The sequence below is a fragment of the Limanda limanda genome, chromosome 5, assembly GCF_963576545.1.
Source record: "Limanda limanda chromosome 5, fLimLim1.1, whole genome shotgun sequence".
NCBI classification, from domain to species: Eukaryota; Metazoa; Chordata; class Actinopteri; order Pleuronectiformes; family Pleuronectidae; genus Limanda; species Limanda limanda.
In genome coordinates this window covers 26736930-26761809 of record NC_083640.1, presented here as the reverse complement: position 1 = coordinate 26761809, position 24880 = coordinate 26736930, and the positions used below count along the sequence as shown (strand labels likewise).

Sequence of the window (24880 nt, the reverse complement as noted above, 5' to 3'; positions counted from 1 at the left end):
ATAGATAGATAGATAGATAGATAGATAGATAGATGGAAGCTTTATTAATCCTGAGGGAAATTTAGATTGGTCTTTCAAGTATCAGTGTGACTTTGTTACACTGATACTTGAAGTGGAGACACATCCTCCATCTTTATATAAAGTCTAAGGTGTCCTCTCCCAGTCTTCATGCTGAGCTGAGCTTACCACTTCCTAACCATAGGTTCATATTTACCATGACCAGACATGACAGTGGGAAAAGTTTTATCATCTAGTCTCGAAAATAATTTTTGTCTTGGTTATAGTATCTGTTAACGGATCAGTCAAGAATCAGGTGGTATTTTCAACTTGAGCCCAGGTTTGACAACAGAGGTTGCAACTCAAATGTAGGAGTAGATAAAGTGAGATATTGACAAACTGATTATGTTGATTATCATTGCATTAAGTGTCCTCTTTTCCCAAGATGTATTCTCTGGCAGCTGAGTTGAAACAGGGTCTGCTGATGGGGCTGAGAGCACATGATCATCAGGTTGAACAAACATCTCAAGGAAAACTCTATATGGTAAGAAACGTGTGTTATGAGAGACATGATAATTGTATGAAATGTCACAAACAGAAGCTTAAACAACAGAGCGAAGCAAACCAGACCCCCCCCCCCCCCCCCCCCCCCCGTTTTTCGAATGACAGATATTAAAGACACTTCACACAGGAGTGCTGCTGAGGCCAAAAGATTTCATGCAACACCACAGCTTTCCCCACAACACACACTGGTTTCCTCTTGTTCACAAGAAAAACAACACACACTGCCAAGTCTGCGCCCCAGTGATGAGCTGTCTGGTATAGTTGCGTGGGAGATATCTTGGAGGAGAAGCTGACTGAACGCATCATTTTCTAATTCAAGTGAGAAGTCAGCTGCAGTGCATTTGTTTTTACTTGGCAAAATCCTGCTTCACAGTTTGTTCCATTATTGAAAGCAAGTAAGTCCTATTTAACACTAGGGGGCAGCAGAGGTAAGTCCAGTCCAGGGTTCACTTCAAGCAAGGCTTTTCCAGTACACTGCATCCATGTTATGTTAATGTTTATGTTATGTCTCATGTACACATTTGTTTACAAAGACTTCCTATTTAAAATAATTTCCTTCATGTTTTTACTCTCAGTAATGTTTTGGAGATAGAGAGAGGAAAGAATGGTGGAGAACGTCTGTTACAGTTTTATGTAATTGATGTTAACTATATGCATCTCTATAGTGCCACATCTATCTATCTATCTATCAGCTGTGGGTCTAAATGACCCCACAGAGACACACACACACACTCTGGGTCTATCCAACCCAGGAACAATACAAGGGTCAAGGCACCTACAAAACATATCACTGTTTGCATTTCGAGAGAGGAATTGTTTGACTTGCTTAATAAAAGAAACTAGCCGGGCTGTAAACAGTGTGCATGGAGTAAAGTATTTTCTCAGATATCTACTGTTTGCACCAGAGGCCCCAGAATATTGGCAATTGCCCCCAGAGCTGATATTATACTGTAGCTATACCAGTTGAGCCATACACTAGTGCACTGGTCTATTTTCACAGCAGATATTTTGACTTAGAGGAGAGAAAGCACAGGTGTTAACAACTTTTAGTGGATCAATTATTATAATTCTTCCTGTTTAGCCATGAGTCTGCATGGACAATATCACAACGGCAGAAATGAAGCAAATAAATTAAATTTAGTAGTTTTATTATTTACATCTGTGGATATTCAAGCTTACTCAATAATCTAAGAACCTTGAATCCAAACGACATCCCCTCGACAAAAAGACCAACCATGAAAATGAAAATAAAAGTTACTTTATTTTTAAAGTTTATTCAGTTTAAGTGGGCGTTTTATTTATTTAATGAAAACCAAGTTGTTGGTTTGGGTGCCCAATGTTGAGAGCAAAGAGGTAAAGCAGAAAAAGAAAAACATAAAAGTAAATGCGAGTGTGGTCCAGTAACAAACGCTGAGGGACTGTTGTGAGATCTGAAGGGAGGCTTCACTCATGATATTCCTCATAGCAATCAGAAAGGGCATTCAAGTGGGGGTTGTGGAAAGGCTTTTGTTGCCATCTCCCAAGGGAAAGCCTATAGGGATGAAAACAATAAAACAACATATAATTTAATCAAAATAGTGAAGTGGCACATGAGACAGAGTTTAAAACGTGAATTATTTGACAAACAAAGTCAGACCTTGGTGCGAATGCGAAGAGGTGAGTAAGGGACGAACTCCGGCCGTTCCTCTCTATGGTGAGTCCGTTTCAGGTACATGTTCAACATGCACACCGTAACAGCAGGAAGGGCAATCAGGAAACAGAGCGACTTCCATTTCTCAGCTAGAAAAGAAAGACATAGATAAGTTTAACAAACAAAGAAATCAAAGCCTCAGATGAGCAATAAAGTGAACATGTGGAATACTACCAGCTTATGCCAACATAATATCTGTAACTATACATAATAATAAAAAGTTATAATAATAACTTGAATTCCATCTGGCTGACCACAAAGACCGTGTCCATTGTGAGCAATCGGTCTTAAGGTGCAGCCTGTGAAGGATGCAGCCCCTGAATTGAGAAACAGCCAGGATGTCCTTTCCAGCAAATGCTAAAATCACCCATTGCATGCAGCTGGTTGCCCTCTGACCAAGACTTTACCCAGTTTCCCCAAAAACCTTAAGACACACAAGACAACACCTTTATTTTAGGTCACACCATGGAAGCTCAGCGTTCAACTCAGCTGTTCAACTAACATGGATGTTATGAGTTTAAGCCTTTAACAGAGTAAAAAAATATCACAGTCAGATTTGAAAGCAATCAAACAAACACCCTTTTTCAGTTTACTTCTAATTTCCGTGAAAAAAATCAAACATAACGATATAACGGTTCATTTTTTTTAATGACACAGTGACCTCTGGTGACCGCGACATGTTTTTGATTGTTTTCCTTTGATGTGACTCTCCTTTACACAGTATTTACTTGTATGTTGAGCAGGATTCTTAGCTCTTAGTTTTTCAGTAGTTGTGTGAACTGGAATTAAATTTGGCAGAAACCCGCTCAAGGATGTTTAGCTAATACCTACACAGTAAGGTCACCGTCGCAACACAAGATCAATTACGCGAGAGACAACTGGTGACTTTTAACGGGTTGCTATAGTTACCTAAAGCACTGTTTCCATCGCTGGCAGACGCAGAAAGCTGGCGGCGGGTCTGGGTCGAAGAAGACCTCAGCACTGCTTTGTAGACGCTTCCCAGGGCCGCCATTTTCCCTTCTGCTCAGCTCTGAGACAGGTTTGAAGTCCAGCTTCCTTTGTTGTTGGTTGCGGCCTTTGATGCTGATTCGTTAACAAACTACTCCACTCCTGCATTATCAGCATCAAAGGATTCATGGTCCATGTATGTCCGAGATACAGAACCTCCTGTTTTGATGGCGTGTAATCAAACTTGAGGTAGTTTTTATTTCCATCTTGTTGTGATGACACTCATCTCCATATGAAGTTGATCTGATGAAACCCTGGGACCAAGTAAAAATGTAGAAAATGGCCAAAATGGCCACTAAATCCAAAAGGGCAGGCCTACTGTTGCACTTTTCCCATTGCACAGCTAAACTTTTTTTTTTGTCTGGTCATGATACACCTGCATGGGCTATGATTTTTGTGAAGATCGGTGAAAGCTAATTGAGGGGCTTTTCCTTAGATGGCGCTGTTGAGCCATTTTGCCTCGCACATTTCAAATTACTCCATAATACAGTTACTTATTGGGGTTTTGAATTTCCTGTAAACTTTGGTATGAATTTGAGCATGTCTAGACCCTGAAAAAGCCCCACAAGGGAAATACAAATCCTTTAAAATCCAATAGAGCCTCCAACCGGAGGTGCTCGGGCCCTAATGATAGGAACTTTAACTTTTTAGATGGTCCATCTCCTAACCATAAACATGGAGGAAGCAGGATTTATTATCTATACTGTTGACTACCACCAGGTGGCGATCAAGAATATTTGGCTTCACTTAAGGTGAGCAGTCATGTCTCCATCATTATATACAGTCGGTAGTTAGCTCTCTGCACACATTCTTTAAGTATAGTTAAATCTTATGCTGTAGGTTGGATTAAAGCACTGTTGGTTTCCTAAAGAGATTTGCTCAATTTTCTGTTAGCTAAACTATAGGCTTACTTATAAGTACTTGTTTATCTTACTTGTTTTTTAAAACAACATTTGTATGTTGAGTCAAAACAGCCCAACAATGGGTTGTTCTGACTCATTATTGAGGTATTGTCTGACAAATACCCCCGAAAGGTAAAAAAGAAAAAGAAAAAGATAAAACATTTTTTTTATAAACATCAGGCAAAACTTTTTGTGAAATCTTTTCGCAAAAGAACATGTTTTTTCAACCATCAGATTTTTCTCCCCATGTCTCTATCTGGGCTCCGTAGAGAATAGACTCTTTTGAAACTCTTGAACCCTTAAATCAAATACACAGCTGCCAGATAATTCATTCACAATGCAACTTTATTTCTACAGATCTATAAACCAAGTTGTTTATCATTAATAAACACCATCAACCGAGATTATATCGTTTTTAAACGGTACATTGAGATGATCACGTCTGGTGCCGTGTTTCCACTGAAGCTGTGCGCGCTCCCGCGAGCTGCATGCTCATCTCGGCGGGGAGGCAGAACTCGGCACGACACCTGTGAGGTCATCGTGGAGGCGGGGCCCCTGCAGCTCGGGGATGTGCATGAGACGGAGTGAAAGTTTGGAGAGAGCCAGCTGAGCTGCGTTCAGCCTGTTGGTGCAGGAGCTGCAGGACTTCCAGGGCAGGAGAACAGCGACAAGAAAACAGTAAGTTCAGCCCGAGCCAATCAAAACGGTCACAGTGGACCTGTTGTGAGGACTCTGGTTAGTAGATGTTGTTAAAGGGCTGTGGTGTTACTGCAGGGGGTTTCATTGTCTTCAGCTCTGAGCTTCAGTGGCTGCACCAGGATGCTTTAAACTCATTGTGGGATGATGAGGTTTTCTATGCTTAAAGACCAAGTAAGTTTTGTACATGATTCTCATTCATATCTGAGTTATTATCACTTGTGTTGCATGACACCACTACATCTAGAGCTTAATGGATCCGTTAATGGATCATCAGAACATCAGTCATCAACAACCCTGGTGATCCATTTAGTGTTTTTTATGTGTCAAGTAAAACTGTGAACTTTTCAGGGTTGCAGCTTCTCCAGTGTTAGCATCTCCTTTGTTGAATGAACATACTTGAGTTTCTAATGGTTTGTCACACAAAAAATAACCTTTCTGAAGGTGACACCTCGGCCTCTGTGAGCTTTTACTCTTCATTTGCCCTTTTATTGACTAAGAACAGATTAATTTGAATAATTGCAAACAGATTAATGAATAATGTATAACAAGCATTCAGTGCAGAACCTTGTTACGTTCTCAGCAAAAAGTTGCACCAACTGCAGGTTATTCATGCAACTATTAGTCTTTTGTTTTTTCTTTTAACTAAAAGTATTAATCGTTTATTATTAATTGAAATAAATAAAATGTCGGACTAAATTTTATTTGTTGCATTTCAATCTTGAGTTCTTGTTTTCTGGTGTGTACATGCAGTGAAGCTGAAGAAAAGGGCTGAGGAGAGGCTGCATGCCGACATTCTTATAAACTGACATTTTGACCTTTCAGCCGATGCGTATCCCCTGCAGCAGCAGGTGGGACCTGTTTGGCTTCCATGAAGGTGAAAGTCCCACCAACCCTTCTTAAAACACAGTGGTGCTTACGTTGGGATAATGTGGTTTTTGTAAAGAGCGCCTTAGTTTAAAATATCATAATGGTAATTGATCTTGTTCAAAAGCATCAGTGTTTTTGAGGCTAAAGCATATACAGTCTATGGGCTAAAGGCAGCAGATGTTTCAGATATCCAGGTTTCCTGAAGGAAAGGATATGTTGTGCTGAGCGATGACATGTTTTCAAGGGGCCGCTGCTCTCTGAACTACGACTCCCTCACCCCAGATATCATTAAAGACATTATTTGTTTTCTGAGCGTGACATGGAAGAACTCTCATCTAGGAGGAATGAGCTCCTCTCAGGTCTGCATGCATCCCCTCAGTTGAACCTGTCTTTAAATGTTAATGCTGACGCTTTCTTTGTTAATGACATCACCCTGGCACATTGTGAGCAGACCCCGAGGCGGGGGGCTCCTCTACATCTGCCCGCTCCGTTATGTGAGTGTTGTTTCGAGCTTGTGCAACCACTGCCACGTTACAGTGAGCTAAGTAGGAGCTCTGCAGCTGAGCGATCATCAGCCAGATGTTTTTCACACAAAAGCAGAAAAGTTTGATTCATTTGTAGGACACGCAGCTTTTGACGAGTTGTCGGGTGATAATGGTTTTGTGCATATTTTTGAGACGGGCATGACAACGGACTCTCGGTTACATCGGCTTTTGACCTGGCACATGGATTTACTCTCTGTGTTTGGAGGCAGGTAGGAGCTGGGGCCAGTTATCAGTATTTCTCTGTGGGAGTTTGGCTTTACGTCACCCTATTGGAGTCTTTGTCAGGCTCCACTCCAACCTCTCTAGGACTCAAAGTAAACCATCAGCTCTCCACATGCAGTGAGACAAGATAAGACAAATAATCATAGTTATTCCCACAATGGGGAGATTTGCAGTATTACAGCAGCTAGAGTCGAAAGGCAATAATACTAGTTAAGTGTGAGGAATATAAAAAAATAACGAATGTAACTAATAAACTAAACTGGACAGGACTAATATGTGCAGTGTGAGAATATGCACAGTGAATAGATTGCACATGAACTGTTGATATTGCACAGATAGATGAGTATAGCACAGTGAATATTTCACAGTTAATAGTTAAAGTCCTTGTGGCAGTTGACAATGGGGCTCTCACCACAGCAGCGAGAGACAAACCACTCAGGTTTTAACATTTTAACTTTAATAAGAGACCAGGTGCAAACATAAACTTAAACCTCTACATAAAGAGTTTGCAGCTTTGCAGCTCAGCACTAGTTTCTGTCAAGAGTCTCTCTATTGCTCCTCTCTTCTCTGTCTTAGTTCCATGCCCCAGCATCTGTGTCTCTCTAGTGTGTGTCTGTGTTCAGTCAGCTACCAGCTCTCACCTGCGCTCCTCTGGTACAGGTGAAGGTGCTCTCACTCTCTTCTTCAACAGTACAGTTGTTCAGGTACTGTACACAGGTACTGTACACAGGTACTTATAAGAGGTCACTAACTCGATGTCCATTCCCTGGATGTTCACTGGTGTTGGAGGGAATTGTCTGCACCTGCTGAAATCTACCACCAGTTCTCTGGTTTTTCCCTCCAAATGATATGGAGGCAGTTCCACTGGCACCAGTTCAGAAGGTCCTGCACCAGTCCTGTGTATATGCAAACTTATGCAACTCTTTAACTTCAAATGTTTTATTTGACATCATCTACATTCATAAAGCCTTAGATAATGGAAACATTTGTTATAAAAGTGCCCCCATTTGCTGCTTTAGGCCCATTAAGGTTGTTATGCCATCTAATGAATAATGCCCTGCTGAATGGAAAGTAACGTGTTCTACTTTTACACACAGTCTCCAGTTTGCTGAAAAGGTATATAAATTAAACTGCCTGTGGCAAAAGTAAAAACCAAATATTTTTGGGTTATAATTCTGCAAACATTAACCTTTAATCACCTTATAAAGATGTGCAATCATCTAGCCCACATCCAGCAGACATGGACCAACTTTCCCATGTATTTGAGATGCCTGACTTCCCTCTCATTCACAACAGCAAACATCCTGCTTCAAATCAACCTGTCCAAAAGTTTTAGGAAAGACAAAATGCTGAAGAGCTCAGCCGGGATGTTTTTAATTGAGCAGTGTCAGGACTAGGGTTGCAATATTCCGGGAATATTCAAAGTTGGAAACTTTCCATGGGAATTAACGGGAATTAACGGGAATTAACGGGAATTAATGGGAATTAACGGGAATATACGGGAATTGACGGGGATATACGGGAATTAACAGGAATATACGGGAATTAACGGGAATAAACTGGAAATGTTGTGGGTAATTTATACTCACTGTATTAACCTTGTCATATACAGACATAAATATAAACATTTCGTTTTGGCATAGGCTGATTTGAGCCCTGAGGAAACTTTGGGCACTTGACTATACGCTTCTGCATCTTTGTGTCATTCTTAACATAGGTCTTTGCACAGTATTTGCACATGTATACAGCCTTTCCTTCTACATTGGATGGGGTGAAATGTCTCCACACATGAGGTAGTGCACGTGGCATTGTTCTGTAGAATAAGGTGATAAAAAAGTTTGTGAAAAAACACTAATGCAATGCCAGAGATATAAATAGTTCGCCAAACAATTGGAATCGTCTGTGAAAATATTTTACAATTGATGGATAAATGAATGGAAATAGGCTGAACAGATGAACAATCCTCAATCAGCATGCTAATATATTTTCCCGAGTAATATCATCGAAACTTACCTGACTAGTCCTGCACACTACAGCAGGCCTCAATAGCCCTGCTGTAGTGTGAAGGATGCTGGGAGTTATCTGTGCATGTGATGGAAGAATGCACAGTGGAGGGTTGAAACTTAACGTGCAGCGTGTGCTGCATTCCATACATCTTTAAACTAGAGTTTTGAATGATGTTTTTATTGCTCAGCGTTTAATTTGTGTAGTTTTTTTTTTTTTTTCAAAATTCCCAAAATTCCCGAGCTTAACTTCCCGTGGAAAGTTTCCGGAAAGTTTCCGGAAATTTACCGGAAACTTTCCGCCCCTTTGCAACCCTAGTCAGGACCAAGGCTCTGTTGCTCTGAAGGAAGCTGCAGGGTTGAGTGATGATTCTCAGTTCCCCTCTCACGACAAGTCACATGCACAGTATTTAATGCGCTGTCAACATAAGCAAATGATTTTGATAATCTGTTGCACAACATCAGTGATGGCTCGCTGATTAAACAATCCTTCCATCCATCCGTCCGTGCGTTTGTCCATCCATCCAATGCGTTTATCCTTTGGGGTCTTAGGGAGAATGGACCCAATCACAGCTGACATAGGGCAATATGGTTGAATTGAAAATAATAATATGTTTATTCTCATACTGTTTATCAAGTAACAACACATCATAAACAACATTACATTACATGTCATTTCATTTAGCTGACGCTTTTATCCAAAGCCACTTACAATAAGTGCATTCAACCATGAGGGTAAAACCCAGAACAAAAAGAATCAAGAAAGTACAATTTCTTCAAAAAAAAGCAAAACTACAAAGTGCTATAAGTAAGTGTCATTTAAGAGCTACTGAAAAATAATCAGTCTAATCCTCTGTGATGTACAGAACAGCCATCTGAGACATTACCGAGGAGTTTTCATGACTGCTCCTCTCTCTTCATCTTTTCAACAGTGCCAACCAAAATGCTGACCACCACCAACTACCTGCCTTGCTGCACAGTCATCCTATCCGTGCTATTAAAGCTGACCCTGGCCCAGTATGACCACCAGGGCTACCCGCCGGGCTACCCGGACCCGGAGCAGGAACAGTACTCGGCCCCGCAGCTGTCACCAGACACACCCAGGATCCAGCTCCGATTGGCTGGAGATAAGAGGAAGCACAACGAGGGCCGCGTGGAGGTTTTCTACAATGGCGAGTGGGGAACTGTGTGCGATGACGACTTCACTATCCACTCCGCTCAGGTGGTGTGTCGGGAGCTGGGCTACCTGGAAGCCATCTCATGGTCTCCTTCCTCGAAATATGGGAAAGGAACAGGTGGGCCTGTGAAGCACTGTTACCATGGAAACACACATTCAATCTTCTCATATTCCTTAAAATGACAAATTATAACAGAAGTTTACTCTAAGACTAATAATGGCAGCACATATTATTGATGTAACCCCTGTGTATGGAATTTATGACTGATTTGTCATATTATTAATCGGAAAATGGTTCAAGGTAAATGTTCCACAGTTCTGAGAATGCATTTTCCCATGTTTCCTTTATTTCCATCGCTACATGGAAAAATTCCTCCTCATGGAAGGACTGACAAATCTCTCCTTTGTCTCGTCAGGACGCATATGGTTCGACAATCTCCACTGCACCGGCAAAGAAAGGACCTTGTCGCTGTGTCCGTCCAACGGGATCGGGGTTTCAGACTGCAAGCACAGCGAAGATGTAGGTGTGGTGTGCAGCGACAAGAGGATTCCAGGATTTAAATTTGTCAACACCTTGCCCAACCATGTGGAGGTAAACATGCATTTTCACTCTAGTCCAAAGGCTTTGTGCACTTTTGTTTTTACTGGTATCTATTTAGGGCTTTGTCATCTGTTTTTCTTTGTCTCCACAAACACAACACAAGTTCCTGAACTCCTGCTCAGACTGTGGAGTTTTATTTTATAAAATTTTGTCTTCAACTAATTAATGAATTTTAATCATTCAGTCCATTACTGTATATAAATGTTACTTATGGATGTATTCAGACATGTTAGTTCAGGAAAAGCCACAATGATCGGAAAATATTTATTTATATTTTTATAATATATACAATATAGTATCAGTGATTCATTTTAATAGTTATTTCAACTCTGAAGTGTAAATAGTCTGCAGGTCTTGAGACATTAAGTTGCGGTGTCGTAAAAGATTAATGTTAAAAAAACGCATTAAAGCAGCAAAGGCCAAGTTACCCTGACTTTTAATTCCTGTGATTAGTCAAGTTCCAAAACACCAGTAGCCTACATTTCCCAAAATGCTAATTGATAATGAAATGCATGATGAAGGGAAACTTTCATATTCCACCCTCCCATTTTTAACACAGAGAACCCGAGATAACCCTGATGATATATTTGACAAAGCTCCTCCAGATTTGCAGTTTTCGCAGGCTTAGTACAACTCATAATATCTTCTTAGATAATAAATCTCTCCTAGTATTTGGCTGGAAACAGCTCTGTACTCCTAGAGTCAATAACCCAGCCCCTCTACTTTACTAATACTCCTCTCTAAATAGCTGGCGGTGAGAGTGTGTCAGTGAAAGTGAAGTAAAACTGGTAATTATTAGGTGTTGCACTCGTAACTGTCAGAGTCGTCTAGAGCTGACGGACCTTTAAGAGCCACCAAAAGCAGAATGTTATCTTTCTGCTCACTGAGCAGGCCTCATGAATCCACATTCCAACGTTATGAGCAAACTGCACAGCAGAGCTCACACTCACTCTCTCTCTCTCTCTCTCTCTCTCTCTCTCTCTCTCTCTCTCTCTCTCTCTCTCTCTCTCTCTCTCTCTCTCTCTCTCTCTCCCTCTCTCCCTCTCTCTTCCTCTCTCTGACCCTCTCCTCTGCCACTAATCTAGCCTTTTCAATAATGTCCTAAAAACACGTTTGGACAGCTCAGCATTTTCTTGTCTTTTCCCTGAAGCAACAGGTACGATTCAGCTGTTGCTATGGAATCGAAACCCCACCCTTAAAAACTCATCAACGAGTCCCTCAGCTTGTCACTTGTTAAAGTAATTTCTAATTTTTGAGTAACAATCTCAACGAGGCACCAGCAAGGTTTCATCTAAATGTATGATGTGGTTACTACTATGAATGAAGGGGAGGTTTGTTTTATCTATTTTACTTCACTTGCTCCGTGAGGGGAACATTTAAAAAAGTCACATTCAAGCAGCCGAGACTGACACATGTCTGAAATGGCCTTTGATGTCCTGGATACAGATATGTATCACCAGGTAACAAGTCAGAACACTTCATTTATTTTCTCATAGGTTCCTAATTGTGGCAGTAGCAAGGTTTCCATCCAACTGTATCACAAATTAAAACAATTTTCGAGTCTATTGTTAAAAGGAAACAAAACTATGTATCAATTGAATTGGAATGCGAATATTAGAATTTGGGCTGTTGAAATGAACAGCTGGTGGCACTTTTGTTTTTCGTTTTTGGAGCAGATCTGTTTTTATTGCTCTTGGCAGTTTTATGTATTTATCAACTTTTTTCCAGCTCAGCCAAGTTTCGAAACTTTTATATGAAAGATTTTGAAAACGTTTGCTGTTTATACTCATTTCTCTTCATTTTAACTACACATGGAACTAGCTGATTGGAAACTGAAGAGATATCACGTGAATCTGGAGCAGAGCTGGACTGAATGATAGTGAGCTGTCCAGGCCCAAACTCTACATGACCTGTTCACTCTCTGTTCTTTGACCGTTGCAGAAAAGCTCTGAGCACTACCTGCCAGGCACCAGACAACGGAAAGACACTGTTGAGCATTTAGCAGCTTTAGTGGAGACCAAAACAGAGCTACAAGAGAGTGAATAATGGAACTTGGCTGAATTAAATCTGCAACTGCTTTATATCAAGTTAATAAAAGGTGATATTATGTTAATGTTGAGTTCAATAATTGTTTCCAGGGCCTCCAAGTGGCCAAAAAGTTTGAATCTACTGGGTTATTTAAAAGAACCCCCTTCAAGAGAATAAGTACAAGTAAAATAAAAAAGTGTAATCCAAAATATATGCAGCACAGCCAAAGATCTTTTTATTTCACGCAATTCCTCTTTGTTGGAACCCAGCTGATGTAGCCACGAGCCTGTGCCATCGAACAGAGATGAGGAGTGGGCTGCAGTGGTCTGGAAAACTCACTACTGTTCTCCACACACCCACAGATTTCGTTTTCCATTTTCAAACTAGTCTTTACCTCCAAAAACCTTTTTCACATATGCAGTATTACCCCCCCCCCGACATATGTAATCTTAAAGCTGTGGGAGTGGACCCTTTTAGCTGACTTCCTGCTCTGAGGTTTTACAGACACAAAAGGTAAAGAGATGTCTGTAGAGGTCTAGACGTCTGGAGTCAAGCTGGGATAGCAGCTGAAAAAAAAAGAATCAGACTTAGCTTTTCCATTCACTAAAAGAAGCCCATGGACTTATCATCTGGAAGTGGTAATCTGGTGACTCACCCACGCAACATGCTAGGGTGTAATGGCAGGATGACGACATGTCGATGGGGGGTTTTGTGGTACGGGATGATTAGTAGGCACGTCGCTGCACCACTACTTTCTCAGGTGATGGTTAACCGCAGTGCAACGGTCAGCCTGTCAGCCACAGAGGAAATGCCCAGAGAGTGAGGTAAGAGGGAGGTGAAACATGAACCCTCGCATGCACGTGTCGCCGACCTTTGACATTTGAGCTCCGGCTCCACTTTGCGTGTGCTTTGTTTTCTCAACATTGTTAAAAATAAAAGAGTAGGTGTTACATTTAGAACGTTTCTATTTGGGTCCTAGACTGTGTTCTCTTGTGGTCAGGATAGTTCATGGGTTTGCACGGATTCCAGCGACTTCATGTTTAGCTCCGCGCCTCAGTCAGCTGGACAGTAAACATCGTGGGTTGACACCCACTGTTCAGTTCTGCGTCTCTGGAATATTTAGCTCGACATCTCGCCAGTGTTTATTTGCGCTGTATGTTCCTGCCGAGCTTGGAGGAATTCTGCTGCCGCAACTCAGCCTTTCAGTTCATGCAGAAGTGGCATGCATTACATTCCGTCTCAAACCTCTTTCAACATTAAGAAATTCTGGGCTTTATGAAATGGGATGGTTGGCAGTGCCAGTTTCCACAATGGTCCAACAGACTGCCCCATTTATCCAAATAATCCGAACAGGGATTCAGTCACATTTCTCTACCCAAGTTCTTCCAGTGAGCACACAGTAGGGACAGAAGCAGCAGTCAGAAATATCTGAGGAAAGAAAGAGGGATATTCTGAGCCATTTGACCTCATGGGCAAACGACAACTTGTGTGTAGACTGGCAACATTTTATAAATGTCTGTAAGCAATGTAGAATGTCTTCAGAGATGTAATAAGGGCTGAGAATCGCAATCGCTGTTGCCCCTGTCGGTGCAAACCTCTTCAGTTATAAGTCATAAAAAGCTTTTGAAAAGGGGAAAAAATGGTGATGGACTCTCCAACTGGTCTGGTCTGCTGGTCTCAAAAGTCCGGGTAAGAGGCTCTATATTATCCGCCTGACCCCCTAGTATAAACTGCGGAAAGTCCGAGGAATTGGATGTGAGAACACAGCAGGAGATCCCTGAAGGATTCACCCCTAGCGAGTGAGTGAGGGGTTAATGACGCTTCTAACACGCCATAGAGGCAAAAATAAAAAAAGAAGAAAACAAATATCTCCCTGTGAAAAAGCGGTAACATACACAGCGACGGAGAGGACATTTGTATGCCTCTGGTTAGTGTGAGGTGATGTGAAGGATAGAGCGAAAACTGCGGCTTGAAATATTGATACTTGTCTCAAAAGACACCATCTTTTCCCATGAATGTTGTGAACATTGTTATTTTGTTGACGTGTTCTGTAACACGTGACTTCTCTTGTGTTTGCAGTTTCAGTGTTTCTTTAAAGATTATGTTCAGTAGTTTTCTTCGCTTTTGTAGAGGGATACGGGCAGAGGATGTCTCACCTGGTGCATTTTATTAACCCCTATGTGGCACACTGGGTTTAGTGAATATGGTCTTTACAAATACATTTTGACTTGATTTGAAACTGGTGTTTCAGTAAAGCCTTTCTAGGTCTTGAAGTGTTCAGTGAAAGCCAGAACAACATGTGATCACAGCTCATTGTTAAAAAACCTGGAGAGTGGAAGAAGGTCTTGGTGATAACAGAAGCCTAAAAGCCACATGACACCTTCCCATGATGCTTAGCTCAGTTATCCTCTGAGAGACTGCTCTCCTGTTCTGAGAGATCCGCTGTAGGTGTTGTGTATTGTTGTGGATTAACAGAACCAAAGCGCTTCTCGATATCTCTTTTCTTCCTTTACTGCAGCCTTTCTCTTCCTCTCCCTCCATCCTCTCTTTCTCCACTGCCCTCTCTCCCACGAAGCAGATTTTACGACTCCCCTTTTCCTCCCTTTAGTCATTTTTTCCCTCTGAGGCCATTAGGTCAACTCTTCCGCTTTTCCTCCCTGTAAACCTCTAACCATTCTGTGGTGTGGCTGTCATAAATAACAGCCCTTCAGCAGGTTTGTACTGCTGACTTGGGCAGATACATGACTCCCCACAAACTGACAATGCTTTTCAAAATATAAAATTATATTTCACATAGCTGATAGATGTTTCTGTAGCGAGGTAAAGGTTTTCACCCAGAGGCATCCCATTCCCCACAGTACAATGCAAGCGGATGTTTATCCTCTGGAGATTCTAAAATTAAGCACTCCTCTACTCTGAGAGGAGGGTGAGGCTTGTTTCTTAGTTCTTAATTGGGCTCAGACAGACAAGTAACTTCAGATTATTCTGAATGTTTGTATATCTTTCTCATCGCGTGCAGAACAGATTGATCACGTTTCAATCGACTGTGTGAACTTGTCTGGTGTTTTTCACCACAGCTGTCCATCTGTTTTCTATCACAGTGTGTAACATGTGTTACACAAGGGTGGACACAAAAAATCACACAAGTCATCTGATCTGAAGTCAGGATTAGTTACATTTCTGTCATTAGGAATGTTTGTCAAACTATTATGCCCAAGCTTGCTAGTGGACCATGAGTTGGGTTTTTTTCAATTAGCTTGTGTGGTGTTAGGATGGATCATGTCAGTCATGAAATTCAGTCTGACTTTGGTCCAGGACATTCATATCCTGTTCGGGAAGAAATGTAATAAAGATGGTGATCCCATTCTCTGCCACATCCAGCTGAAAATATATTATTTTAAATCCTTTAGGTTGTGAATAAATCCCCATCAGCCTCAACTTTAGTCTACATTTCTTTGTTGTTCAGCACAGCACATGGTGCAGGTCTGTCTGCCTGCTGAGAACTCTGAGTGAACGTGCACAGTGAAAGTGGTATCTGCTGAGTTTTTGTTCAATCCTGCCCGTCTGCAGAGGACAGTAAAACTTCATAGGTTTTCTCCTGATGCTGCTCTAACTGGTCAGTTCGACTGTGGCAGACAGTCACTGTGTTTGTGTGAGTGTATGAGAGAGGGAGAGGGAGAGCGAGTGAGCACAGGGGCCAATTAGCACTGCACACAGCTCCTCAATACATATTTCTGTTAAGTTAACATTGTTCGTATCATTATGAAACCTTGGCAGATTACACCATGGCCGCCACCGCCTTGGTAATTAATAGGGAACATTGGAGTGGCGTCATGCATAGTTCAGAAATGCATTTTCTAGATACTTCTGCCTCCTATTGTACTATAGACACAACCTAGAACTTGTATAGATCAAAAAACAACTCACCATCATTCGTCACCTTATGTTATAAGGGATGTGATGATGATCAGTTATGGCATTACGGAAATATTTAAAATATTTGTTTTAGCCAACGGTACAATGTTTTCATCCCTGAATGTGCATACCTCATGATTATGTGTTTTGACTCCGATGGTGAAAACCACGGACATACAGTAGATACAGTACAGAGGAAGAAGAGAGGAAACACAACAGCTGTGTTTATTCATTTCTGAACAATGTCTCATCAGTTTAAGCAGATGCTGTGTATTTAGTCGCAACCTTTGTCTGCTCAAACATTTATAATTGACATTGCTGTCCATAGATAACAATGCTTTTACTTTCCAATGAGCCGTGTCCCTATCCAGATCCATGTGTGTCTTTATTTTCCACATGTTTTTATGTCACTTCAGCTTTAATGCCACATAAAAGCACTTCATTTCCATCAATCATTCACGGATCACACATCGGTTTGGTGTTTGTCACGACTCTGTGAAACATCTGTTCTCAGTTTGTTATAACAAAAGGCTCTTTTTAATGGACTTTTAATCAGGAACTGCACACTGCGACGCAGCATTCTCTACATTCTGCTAAGTCTGTTACAACACATCAGCTCTGGGTTTAAATTAGATTTGTTTTGAAAGTCGGGATAGGGACTTGGAACAATGTTGAGAACGGACAAAGCTGAAATAGTCTGTCGGCTCACTGACTTTCTCAGAAACAGGCTTGTAACTCAATAGCACACTGTATATGAACCCAGCGAGTTATTTTGTTGCAGATGTGAGGTGATTTCTAATGGCAGAGTGTTTTGCTGAAGACCTTAATTGGAACCATATGTTCCTGAGCTCCATGCTCTGGAAACTGTGGTTTGCAGAGGACTTGTGTACTGTGGTAGGTGAAAAAAAGAGGCCGTAGGAAACCAAAGGTAACTGAAACTCTGAAACTCGTTTGCAGAAGCAAAGAAATGATCAGGACTTTGGTCTTCGGCCCACCTCTCTTAATCAGAGACTTTCCTTCATTCAGTGAAGCTAGAGGGAACCATGCATCCTTCAGGGTTGGCCTTTTGGAACCATTTTCAGAACAGTAAGACAACTGTCAGGAAAAAGGTTTTGTTTTGTCTGGTAAAATAAACAGGCTCCTATTCTGAACATGTTATTATTACACCTGAGAGGAAACATTTGTAGAATGGTTCAAATTAATGGGCTGAGTTGAATATCTTTGCGACTTCAACCAGAACCTTTGTACAGAAGCTGCCATACCAGAAAAAACATGATCCGTATGTGATGTGGGTTTGTGATGTTTTCCATGTTATAACAATATATTTTCACAAACTTAGCATATACTATATATCTTGATATAGCGCGACAACCTTGTCATTATAGAATGATAAATTCCTAAATTTGTATAAACTCGATGAATAAGTCCATGATAAATCAATGAATATGGCTCCTTGATAGTGTCTGATGAACTTCTACACCATGCTTCTTGGATCCTGCTGTTAGTGAGCATGGTGGCTCATATTGTGATACGTGTGCAAACACTAAGCACTGAGGAAGAATTTGTCCAGACCTCTGGAGGTAGTGGTTCATGTCATTGATTCGCTGGAGGGGCACAGACTGCTCCATGGTAGAACTTAATCATTTCATATGAATCACCCATAATCATTGATTTATCCATTCTCCACATGTTTCATCATTCTAATATGATATTAAGGTCATGACAATATGGGGATTTATCATCATATTTGTCTTGGTATGAGGTGAAATGTTGGATTCAGAGATTTGCCTCTGTACTTTTGACAGTAAGTCAGGTGCAAGGAGATTCTTTCCATTTGTCAAAAAATAGAGTGGATGTTGCCTTGCTTCATTTTGGACTAAAACAATAACTTTGGAAGGGTTATTTTAACAATGGCATCTTCAAAGCTGCTTACTTAAGAGAATCTGAGGAAAATACGGAAAAAGATGCTATCTTACAGTTGCAAATTATGGACACAGTGACCAGTCAGGTGGCCTCTTGTTACACTGTGCTGGTTTAATCGTCCAAACACAGGCAGCAGAAGTGCAGTTGTTCTGGGAAACCTCTGGAGTATCCACACAGTACATAGTGCAGCTTAATCCTCAAGAACTTGCATCATCAATCATGGAGACCTTAACAAATAAACCTGCTTTAAATAGAAAAAAACTCAAATCTGTAGGTTTTTCAATGTGTTTATTTTAATCAGAGATGACTTCACTCTGTAACCTCCTTCAGAAGTAGTGATGACTCATCGGCTTTGATGTGATTCATAGCTCTAGTTTTCTTTATATTTATGTCCTGTGGTCCGCAGACAAGCTGGCAGTAAATCATTTGAGTACGTCCCTATTACAGCTGTAAGTCATGGCAGCAGGGTTTTGTCAACACGGTCTGAGAGCTGAACCTCATTTATGTGCAGCTTCAGTGAAGGGAAATAATCTGGTCCCAATACATTTCCTGAATTGCCATCTTCTGATCTCAGCCTTGGAGTTATTTTGAGTGTTCACAGATACAGATGGTGTTATTCTGTTAAATGTGAGTAGTGTCAGTTGAAGTGGTAAACCGCAGGGAACTCAGCTCCATGAGGAGTGTCAGGCTGTTTAAGATACTTGAAATATAAAAGCTGCACTATTTGATCATTTTATTTTCCATCAGTCAGCTTTGCAGAGTCCTTGAGCTTTTATCAAGTTGTTTTGATGTCACAGATCACCGAAAGTGACTTTTGTTTAGGTCTCTAGAAAAATAATAAAGGGCAGCGTGGTGTAGCAGTGGTTGGCACTCTCATATTAAAGTAAGAGTTTTCCTGGTCCAAACCTGTCTGTGCGGAGCTTGTTTGTTTTGGTGGATGTTTTTTTCTCTGGATCTCAGCCAGGGGCGTTTCTAGGATTGAAAGAAAGGGGGGGCTTAGCCCCTAAAGATGCAGAATGTTTGCGCGCACAGCGCGCGGCAATTTTTTTTGGGCTCATTTGGGGCTGCGGATATCCATTGTTTCAGACAGTTCATAGATTGGTTCAATCAGAAAGAGTGTGATTTTTCTCTGTATCTTTGCTTGCATTCATTCAGTGTAAGATAACAGAAGTTATCTGTCACCTCTGCTAAAGAATCTTCTTATATCCATCTGGTCAATGAATTGGATGATATACCGGTACAATAGCGTTATGAGGGACACTATGACATTTAGTTTTCACTAGCATTAACTGATTATAAACAACAACATTCTATAGGCACTGATATCATTGTTTTAAAATACTAGAGATAGATATTAATGCAAAGAATAGTGAGCTGTCGATAGTTATTTCTTACATTTCAAATTTGCTCGTTCACACTTTCAACATTTTCTAACAAAATAGCTAGCTAGCTTGCTTAGTGTTAACATAGCTCATTACAATATTCCCTTTCATTTGCCTCAAGTAAACCTAAATTTAAGCAGGTAAAAATCATTAACAACTACAGATAGCCACATTCTGTAACTACCTGTACTTATAATTTCACTCCGTGCATCATTTACTATGAGCTAAACTCCTTGGCTGTAATCCTGCTGTCTTGATGAGAGACTACTTGGCAGAGTGAGAAAGCCAGCGCAGCAGCGATGCAGACTCCCCAAGGTCCTAGTGCTCGGTCTTTTATTGTTAAGTATGATGAGGGGCTATTGGATTGTAATTTGAAGTGGGAGAAAACATACAAAGCAGAAACGCACTCACATATGTAGCATGTTAGAGTTATAAATAACTTGTCCATGTGTAAAACAATAGTTTAATTTAAAAAAAAAAAATTTAAAAAAATCCCAAAAATTATTTGGGGGGGCTGAAGAACATTTTAGGGGGGCTTCAGCCCCCCTAAAACAGGCCTAACGACGCCCCTGATCTCAGCCCCGTGATGGACTGCCAACTCGGCCTCTCCCCTAACATCTGACCCCTGCCCCCCTAACAGGATAAGCGCTTTGATAATAGATGGGATAACCCACTGTTTGCTATACCTGCCCAGCATCAAACAGTCAGGGGTGTGGAGGTTCAAACACAATCAGATAATTTTCCAAGAACTTGCTTGCGACCAAAACAGAACTGAAGGGAGTGTATATATTGGCTTGTTAATCAGGATAATAGAAGCATGAGTCCAGATGAAATGTTGCTCTGTGACTGTTGGGTAATGAAACTGACATATCAGACAGTTGCTATAGAGGCTAAAGGCTAATTTATGCTGTCTTTAAATATGAAAAGAAACAAACCTCAGTTTCAAACGATATAAGCGTCATAGAGTTGAGATCTTCCAAAAACAAGGTTGTAATAATGCACCTTAAAAAGGCAAAAGTGGTCACATTGAAACTAACCCACATTGTCTTTACTCAAAAAGTTCCCCTGGAGTTAAAATTTCTTTCTCGTGTCCTGTAATTGTCTCAGCGGAACTATTGGCTACACTGCCCCCATGATTTCCAGTGGTACTGCTCAGTTTCGTCCGTTTTCGTTTTCAGAAGACGTGCACATATATGAAATAAATTAACACGAGAGTATGGATAAATCGCTTTGTCCATTTCCTTATATGTATCTAACATTTAGCATTAATGACCCTTAACAGATAGCTTACTAAACGCTAATTTTTTTATTTTGCCTTCATGTGTAGCTACATAGTGATAGTACTACTTTAGTCATAAGATTTAACTCTGATTCCTTCAGAACCCCTGTGCAGTGTTTCAGCTGATTGAACCTGTGGCTTCCTGCCTACACAGGGAAGTTCAGTATTTAGTCTCTATCAAAAGAGAGATTCCATGAGCAGAAATTATGGTTTGTAGGAACAAAGGAGCTATTGAAAACGGAAAAACAAATAGTAAAACCTTGAAGTAGCCTCTGTGAATCAGAGCTGTGATGCAACAGATTGAGGCACCTTCACCCCCGCTGCATAGCTCATCACACTAATGGCTTTTCCATCTGTGCCACTCCTCCCTGCCAAGCACGGACTCAGGGAAGCCCCAGCCACCCCCACAGCCTTTTCTCCTGACTGTGCCGCAACAGGGCAACTCCTGTCGGAAATCCTTTGTGCAGCCAAATAACATATTATGACTGTAAACAGAAAGGTGAGGGCCAGGTGAACACTGAAATGGATTCAGAGAAATGACATGACTGAGGGTGGAGGGAGGAGGGGGAGGTGGGAGGCTGGCACGTGAACCCACCAAGGAGCAAGTTGGCTCGTTCTGACCTCGAAGCATTCTCAGAAAATAGCTGGAGCTGTTTTTCTTCACATTTTTACATATACTTTAGGTGTTACGTTTCTTGTGAAATGCTTATCCGACATTAAATCTTGATATTTGAGCACAGGCATGTTCGTGTTGGTCCTGGTGGGTTGAACGTTTAGCTACTGTCTGCATTTACTTGCTCCTCTGACTCCGGGCATGTGGCTCCAACTTGTTTTCTAGCATGTCTGCCACCGAGTCATGTAGTGTTTACCCACTAAACCCAGACAAGGTTGTCATCCCCACATTTCCACTCATTATCATTTTCCATGATTTCAGCCTGTATTCAGTTTTATACATCTGTGCAGTCCAGACCTCGCTTCCTCTGACCACAGTGATTAATGTGGTTATCTTTGGGAGAAAATAGCCGAGGTTAGAAAGACTGAGGACTCACAGTTTTCGCTCGGGTAGCATCTGCCATCCCTGGGAGGCAAATGCCAATTTAGGAAACCCTCCATTCTCATTATTTGATGTCTAGGTTATTCTTGGCTGTATATGAGAGGAGTGTGTACTAGTCCTTCTGTTGAGCAAAGCAACGTATACCCCCCCTTCCAGCTGGACTCCAGCTCCCTCCCCCCAGCCTGCACTGTCACGTAGCACAAGAATGTGGGTTTGGACTATGGGAGAAGAAAATGTTTATTTAATCCCTGCAAAAGTCGGAGAGGAAACGCTTGGGGCTTCTTTTTTGACAAAATAGTTTTACTTGGATGTTCAAAATACTATCTGCTTTTTTGATAAATCAGTCATTCTTGATTAGACTCTTAGTTACAAACATAGATGAAAAGTTTTGTAACTGGTTAAACGTACGTAATCAGAATAAGAACAGAGACCCCCAAATCCTCTGTGTCTCCAGTCTGATGCAATCATATCACAGGATACATATGTACAGTAGTTGTAGAAAACATGTGCGCTACAGGATGTAAGGGAATACCATGAGTAATTCAGAGGCCCACAGGAAAACAGGGGTGCACTTGAAGGCCCCATGAAATGAAAACTACATTTTCTCTGTGTTAATCCATTGTCCCTGTGTCAATTAGTAATTCATTTCTCGCCAAATATGTAAAAAAAATACATGCCTACTTTCTGCCTTTCGTTTACCTGTAAAATGGTTTCAACATTTTTGATGACTCATCCTGCACTCTCGGGTGTTTACTCATTCTGTGTCCAACAATAATACTTTCTGGAATTTTTACCTCCTTCCCTGTGACTTTAAGTCCTGCCACTTAGTGACCAGCGCACAGGGACCCATTCTGTCTGATTCATCTGTTAAATGTGCAGACGTAAGGGAAGCTTGTGGATAGAAGTCCTCAAAAACAGAGAGGAGGCTGTCGTCATCACTTTCCATGTTGAGCTGCCGTAGTTACTGTCAACTCTGGAGAAGGGGTGGGACATAATTTAAGTCTTAACAGCAGTGGCACTAGTTGTATAGACACTACATTGGAATAACACTCTGTGAAGTTGTTATGCTGAACGTCTAGGCAAATATTTTTCTTTATGTATCCAGCAAACAGGGCCTAGTGAGATCACTGGCATTTATTTGTGTTTCCAGCCACTTGACAAGTTTAATCTGATATTCATCTTTACCTCTGTTTTGGTCTCCTCCACTTTCTTAGTGAAGCACCTGCCTCCCTGTGTTCCCCAGTGTGTTGTTCGTTGTAAAACCAATGGCCATGAAACCCAAATAATAAAGTGAAATATGTTAAAAAAGAAACTCCATAGACCTAAGGAGTACTGGATAGTTAACTTTGAGATGACTAATAGCCATCCAATGTGATACAAATATAGATATGTGCAGTTTAATGTCTTTACAAAGCATTTCAAAAATATCAATAATTCTGTGTGGGAGTAAGCAAACCATACAGTACACCAATAATGTTAATGACTGAAGGCCAATTTACTCGGTAGGTGTAGAGTAGGTTGAGCGTTTAGCCGTGCACAGTAATATGCGCAACCCCTAAACCTAAACCTTAACCCATTTACTATATACCTACCTAGAAATAAAAACACACACTACAGTGTATGGCTGATGCCATCTCTACAACTCTGATTGGTCAACTCACAAAAGTCAGTCTCCTTCTGTCTTAATAAATTCAACGGTCCTACACACTCTTGTTCCTCTGGGTTGCAATAGTTCAAATGGAATAGTTAGTTATCATTTATTAGCTCTGACTCCAAAATGTTCCATTCAGTATCAGTCGCCACCTTTCAAAGTAAACTCACAGTTTTTAACTATAAATCCTTTCCCTCCAGCCTGGATTAACCCGCTTTAGCCGGAGCCACATCTAAATTATATGTGCTCCTGTTTAGGGTTGCAAAATTCCGGGAATATTCAAAGTTGGAAACTTTCCATGGGAATTAACGGGAATTAACAGGAATATACGGGAATATACAGGAATATACAGGAATTAACAGGAATTAACTGGAAATGTTGTTGGTAATTTATACTAACTGTATTTATCTTGTCATATACGGACATAAATATAAACATTTTGTTTTGTCATAGACTGATTTGAGTCCTGAGGAAACTTTGGGCACTTGACGCTTCTGCATCGTTGTGTCATTCTGAACATAGGTCTTTGCACAGTATTTGCAAATGTACAGATGAACAATCCTCAATTAACATGCTAATATATTTTCCCCAGTAATATCATCGAAACTTACCTGACTAGTCCTGCCCACTACAGCAGGCCTCTATCGCCCTGCTGGAGTGTGCAGGATGCTGGGAGTTATCTGTGCATGTGATGGAAGAATGCACAGTGGAGGGTTGAAACTCAACGTGCAGCGTGTGCTGCATTCCATATATCTTTAAAATAGAGTTTAGAATGATGTTGCTATTGCTCAGCGTTTAATAGCGTATTCTTTTTTTTTTTTCAAAATTCCCCAAATTCCCGAGCTTAACTTCCCATGGAAAGTTTCCGGAAAGTTTCCTGAAATTTACCAAAAAATTTTCCGCCCCTTTGCAACCTACTCCTGTTACAGCCTCACAGCAGGGAGGAGTTCAGCAGGGAGTTGTCCTGCTCGCTAGGGTCAAACACGGCTCGCACCACTGCTCACCTCTGTCCCGAGCAGCCAAACCTGTTTGTAAAGACTTAAAATTTCTACCGAAATATCTGTGGTTTGAATTAAGTGTCTCTCCTGTGTTCCTGTTTGTTCCTCCAGGTATCAGTCCCAACAGATAAAAAAAACCCCTAGTAATGTTTTAAGCAAGTCATTAATTATCACCTAGAATAGTTTATGTTAATGAATGGAAAACAAAAATGTACGACAACACAAAAAAACATGTGGTGGTCTGTCTAAGTGTCCAAGGCCTGTACTGCTGGAGCCTGCTGCTAGTGTTCATGTAGATGACGTGTTTGGAAAGAAAAGGTATTTTTCGTAATCTTGTGCTGCACGTGTGCTCACTCTGCTGTTGGTGCATTTTTA

At 41.0% G+C, this 24880-nt stretch overlaps 2 protein-coding genes across 2 annotated transcripts in view; one reads left to right on the top strand and one right to left on the bottom strand.

The window, feature by feature from the left end:
- Positions 1-2004: 2004 nt before the first annotated feature.
- LOC133002454 (cytochrome c oxidase subunit 6A, mitochondrial-like) lies at positions 2005-3263 on the bottom strand. Its single transcript, XM_061072278.1, is given in 4 exon segments — positions 2005-2063; positions 2066-2092; positions 2188-2340; positions 3161-3263. Coding segments are annotated over 4 exon segments (342 nt in total).
- Positions 3264-4777: 1514 nt separating this feature from the next.
- The window catches only part of loxl2b (lysyl oxidase-like 2b), a 44990-nt gene continuing 24887 nt past the window's right edge, over positions 4778-24880 (top strand). Inside the window, exons 1-3 of the mRNA XM_061072079.1 lie at positions 4778-4839; positions 9430-9792; positions 10091-10266. Coding sequence (XP_060928062.1) covers position 4839; positions 9430-9792; positions 10091-10266 — 540 coding nt within the window. The 5' untranslated portion in view covers positions 4778-4838. The remainder of the gene's footprint in view (positions 4840-9429; positions 9793-10090; positions 10267-24880) is intronic.